The 4761-nt window shown below is 32.4% G+C and overlaps 1 protein-coding gene across 2 annotated transcripts; it reads left to right on the forward strand.

Moving 5' to 3' along the window:
* Positions 1-637: 637 nt before the first annotated feature.
* LOC122015444 (equilibrative nucleotide transporter 3-like) lies at positions 638-4419 on the forward strand. 2 transcript variants are annotated; one of them, XM_042572321.1, is made up of 10 exons: positions 638-800; positions 2192-2299; positions 2381-2485; positions 2568-2723; positions 2810-2953; positions 3048-3153; positions 3239-3417; positions 3501-3667; positions 3744-4002; positions 4080-4419. In XM_042572321.1, the coding sequence occupies exons 2-10, from the start codon at positions 2258-2260 to the stop codon at positions 4185-4187; spliced, it is 1266 nt and encodes a 421-aa protein (XP_042428255.1). In that variant the 5' UTR covers positions 638-800; positions 2192-2257; the 3' UTR covers positions 4188-4419. The 2 variants fall into 2 exon arrangements, with proteins under 2 accessions (XP_042428255.1, XP_042428256.1); XM_042572322.1 differs by lacking the exon at positions 638-800 and adding an exon at positions 852-1065 and having other exon boundaries at positions 3507-3667.
* The last annotated feature ends 342 nt before the right edge of the window (positions 4420-4761 follow it).

A 4761-nucleotide genomic window follows, 5' to 3' on the forward strand; every position in this document is an offset into this window, starting at 1 on the left:
GAGGAGTGATTCGGGCATTTTGTGGCAAGAAGATTTTGGTTTAAGGAATAAAAAGTGTGACACGGATTTATCACGAGGGCGATCCATAGGTTTAAACTTCCTAATTACGTTAAGCTAAAAATTTTTAAGATTTTATCTATAGAGTTCAGATTTTCCAATTGGTTTATAGTATTCAGTTAAAAGAAAAATTAAAAATTAAAAAAATTTAAGTATTTATGGAGTATAGATATGTTAATATATTTAGGTTTTATATAAAGAAATATTATTTTTTTTAATTAAAATTAAATAATAATAATAATTAAAAAAATATCACTACGTGCCGTGCAGTCTATATATATATATATATATATATATATATATCCAATTCTAACTTAAACAAATTTAAATTTGCCGGAATTAAAAAAATACTATATTCCTTCTGTTACTCTGATCAACTACATTTATCTAAAAATCTAAATTTTGGCTGGCAGTCAACTCCGCACACCGCATCCACATAAGAATGCGTCCATTATTACCTCTCTTACAACTTTAAAATGGAATCCATTTCTTTCGTAATCAACACACGGAGAACCTCTCTATGATAATAATGTCCCTTTATGTTTTGAACAAAGTTCTCTTATTGCTTTGCAGTCATTATTACGGAGGGACCATCAACCCATCTTCATCTTCTCACTCAACCTTTCTCTTCTTTACATCCTTTTTAGGCGTACTTTGGGCCTCCCAGCGTAAGATGTTCTTGAACCCTCACTTCAGTTTAAATTTTTGGAAGAATCTTTCGTCCTCCTCCACATGCTTTAAAGGTATCGCTTTTACTGCTTTCATCTTTTTCTCTTTCAAATCCACAAGTTATTTCCTTTTGGTCATTTTGTTTTCGTAGTTTCTCTTATAAATTGTGGCGTTCTTTGTTTCCTTTGCACTTCAATTTTGCCTTACTGTTCTTCTCTCTCTCTCCATTTCATTTGTTTTCGTATGGCTTTAGTTTATTTCAGTTTATATTGATCAATCTTGCTCCTGGTCAGCTCTGTTACACTATCAATTGCTTATAATCATCCAAGAAAGGAAGTTGTAAGGATGATGATAACAATAATTATATTGTTTGTGTGCTTATTTATTCCTTCTAAATTCGTTTTTCTTTTATTCTGGACGGATTAACTAAATTATTTCGTGTGTGTATATATATTTACACAAGATTGCTATGCTACGGACTTATTGTTGCTTGACTATACAGATTCAGGGCATCTGGTTTGAATCCAAGGCGTCTAATTCAATCAAAAGGATTTTTTGTTAATTTTTTTGATATATTATATGTATTTAAATTTTAAGATTTTAGAATTTAGAGGTTGAATTATACTGGATTTAAACCAATAAAAATTTTTCTTTATGGTTTAATTAAGCTTCCCTGTTGGATTATAATAATTTAAACCAATAAAATTTTTCCTCTAGGTTTGAAACTTCTCTATTGAATTATAGTATTTTAGTGTGTCTGGATTCAATCCAGGGCGCCTAGATTCTCTCAGAAAGTCTTTTAATTTTTTTTTTTGATATATTATATGTATTTAGGGTTTAAAGTTTTAGAATTTAAAGGTTGGATTATAGTAGGTTTAAGCCAATAAGATTTTATCTCTATGGTTCAAGTTTTTCTATGGGTTATAATGAGTTTAAGCTAACAAGATTTTTTCTCTATAGTTCAAGTTTTTCTATTGGGTTATAGTGAGTTTAAGCCAATAAAATTTTCCTTCTAGAGTTCAAATTTTTCTATTGGATTATAGTGTTCAACATAAAAAAATTTTAGATGCTCATGAATATATTACATGTATTTAGCATTTAAGATTTTAAAATTTAAGTATTAGGTTATAGTGAATTTAAATTGATAAGATTTTTCTTTTAAAATTTTAAAATTCAAGCTTCCCTAGTGAATTATAGTAGTTTAGATTAAAAAATTGTAATCTCATAGGATATTATGTTATTTTTTTTAATATATATATATATATATATATATATATATATATATATATATAATTTAAATTAGAACTTTTATTTTATAATTAGTTAATACGTTATTTGTTTACCAAGTAATTTGAAGATTGATTAATTCTTGTCCAGACCTTTAAAAGGAGGCATAAACCCCTCTAAATATTTGATCTTCCAATCCATAAAGTTGAGATTACTTTTCTGTTTTATGCTTTCCTAGGATTCTCAGTTCTAAACGGGGCTTGCTTAAAACGAGATTTACAGGAGCGGCTGAACAGGAGCTGCCATGAGTACCCACATGCAAAGCTGGGAACTCGACAAAACAAAGGTTCTTCCTTATAAATACAGTTTACACTGAGTCCATAACTGTATTCATTCGATAAATTTACCAAGCTCTTGTTTTAAACAGGGAAGATTTACTGCGTTGTTTATAACCTGGTTACTTGGGAATGGATCTCTTTTGGCGTGGCAAAGCATGTTGACCATTGGGGATTACTATGCTTTTCTCTTTCCGGTAAGAAATCACTTTCTCATCAACAATGGCATGTTATCTTTTGATATGTGCTGCAATTATTTCTTCTTTCATTTTATTTCAGAGATATCATCCAACGAGAATACTCACACTTGTCTACCAACCTTTTGCTCTGGGAACGATAGCCATATTAGCGTATCATGAAGCAAGACTTAATACTAGACGTCGCAACCTGTTAGGCTACTCGCTCTTCTTCTCAAGTTCACTTGGCCTTCTTGTGGTTAGTATCAAGAATCAACTTCTTCTAAAGCATCCTTTTCCAAACTACTTGACTTTATATTCAATTACACCATTGATTCGTTGCAGTTAGATTTAGCAACATCCGGTAAAGGTGGGTTGGGGATCTTCATTGGTATTTGTATAGCGAGTGCAGCATTTGGTGTCGCCGACGGTTTCGTTCAAGGAGGAATGGTTGGTGATTTATCTTTGATGTGCCCAGAGTTTATTCAAGTGAGTGTCTTTGCCCATCTGATTTCTTAGTTCACTGAAAGCGTGTAGGATTAGTTGATAATACAAACTTTTCTTCTTAAAACAACTACTGTAGTCTTTCATGGCTGGGCTCGGAGCTTCTGGGACTCTGACTTCTGCTTTGAGATTAACTACGAAAGCAGCATTTGAGAGTTCAGATGATGGCCTTCGCAAGGGAGCAAGTATATATGATATTTACAATCTACGTAGATTATACATTAAGAACTACCTTTTCTGAAACAAAACTCTAAATACTCTTTTTTTCAGTGTTGTTTCTTGCCATCTCAACTTCTTTTGAGCTGCTTTGCGTCTTTCTCTATGCATTTATGTTTCCTAAATTACCAATCGTCAAATACTACCGATCAAAAGCTGCTTCTGAAGGATCCATGACAGTCACTGCTGACCTTGCTGCTGCTGGCATTCAATCATCAGTAAAGAATGCAGCTGTAAGATTCATAAATAGCATTATGCTATTACTTAAATTCTATGAGCAGTTTAGTTGGTCTCAGATGTGAATTAATCCTTGCAGTTGCAGGCAATGGAGGATCCGAAGCAATTCGAGCGCTTAAGTAACAAAGAACTGCTAGTTCAAAATATCGATTATGCGCTCGACCTCTTCCTGATATATGTCTTGACACTGTCAATTTTCCCTGGTTTCTTAGCCGAAGATACAGGTTCTCACAGCTTGGGTTCATGGTAAGTGCTCAAGCATTATCTATTGAGAGAGGAACTCATCATAAAAACAAAATGATAAATCTAATTCCATATGCAGGTATATACTCGTTTTGATTGCCATGTACAATGTCTGGGACCTTGTGGGTAGATATGTACCTCTTTTGAAACCGATCAAGTTGGTATCAAGGAAAGGTCTCATATTTGCTAGTCTCTCGCGTTTCCTATTCATCCCAGCATTCTATTTCACAGCCAAATGCGGAGATCAAGGGTGGATGATAATGTTGACGTCCGTCTTGGGACTGAGCAATGGCTATCTCACTGTTTGCGTTCTTACAGAAGCACCAAAAGGATACAAGGTAATTACTAATCAATCAAGATCATTACACATATACATTCTGTTCATAAATTCTTATTTGTTGTATGTATAATGCAGGGTCCGGAACAAAATGCATTGGGGAATTTGTTGGTTGTTTTTCTAATTGCAGGTCTTTTCTCAGGCGTCGTACTCGATTGGTTGTGGCTAATTGGTAAAGGTTGGTAACAAATTCTGTACTGGAGTAACAACATTATCCTACCCGCCTGCACAGAGGCCAATCTAGGTAGAGGATCTGAAAAGCAGAAAGAAAAGAAAATTACTAGTATACGAGAAACGAGCCACGTATTTTTTTTAATATATATTTATATAGTTCATGTGTCACTTTGGACAATGTATGTTATAGATATCATGTGGATGTTTAAACATTTGAATTGCGATAACTTGAGTCTTGGTCATATGCTTCTCATGTCATTTCGAGCTTTATTCATGTGCAGAATTCCTATGACCGAATGGGAAAAATAATACGAATAAATAAATTAAACTCACAAAGTAGGGATCTAGATTTTTCTGAAGTTAATATTTTATTATTTTAAATTATAAAAATATTATTAAAATCATGAGAGTTATGTCTTTTCACCCTAAAAAAATTAAATAAATATTTTTGGATTATTAAGTTAACTTTTGTTAAACATGAAAATAATAAACATTTTTCCTATTAAATTATTGTCTAACTGAGATATTTAATCACTTGAGTATTTTCTTATCCTATCATATTTATATATCTGCACTAATCATTATT

This window comes from Zingiber officinale, chromosome 8B (assembly GCF_018446385.1).
Source record: "Zingiber officinale cultivar Zhangliang chromosome 8B, Zo_v1.1, whole genome shotgun sequence".
NCBI classification, from domain to species: Eukaryota; Viridiplantae; Streptophyta; class Magnoliopsida; order Zingiberales; family Zingiberaceae; genus Zingiber; species Zingiber officinale.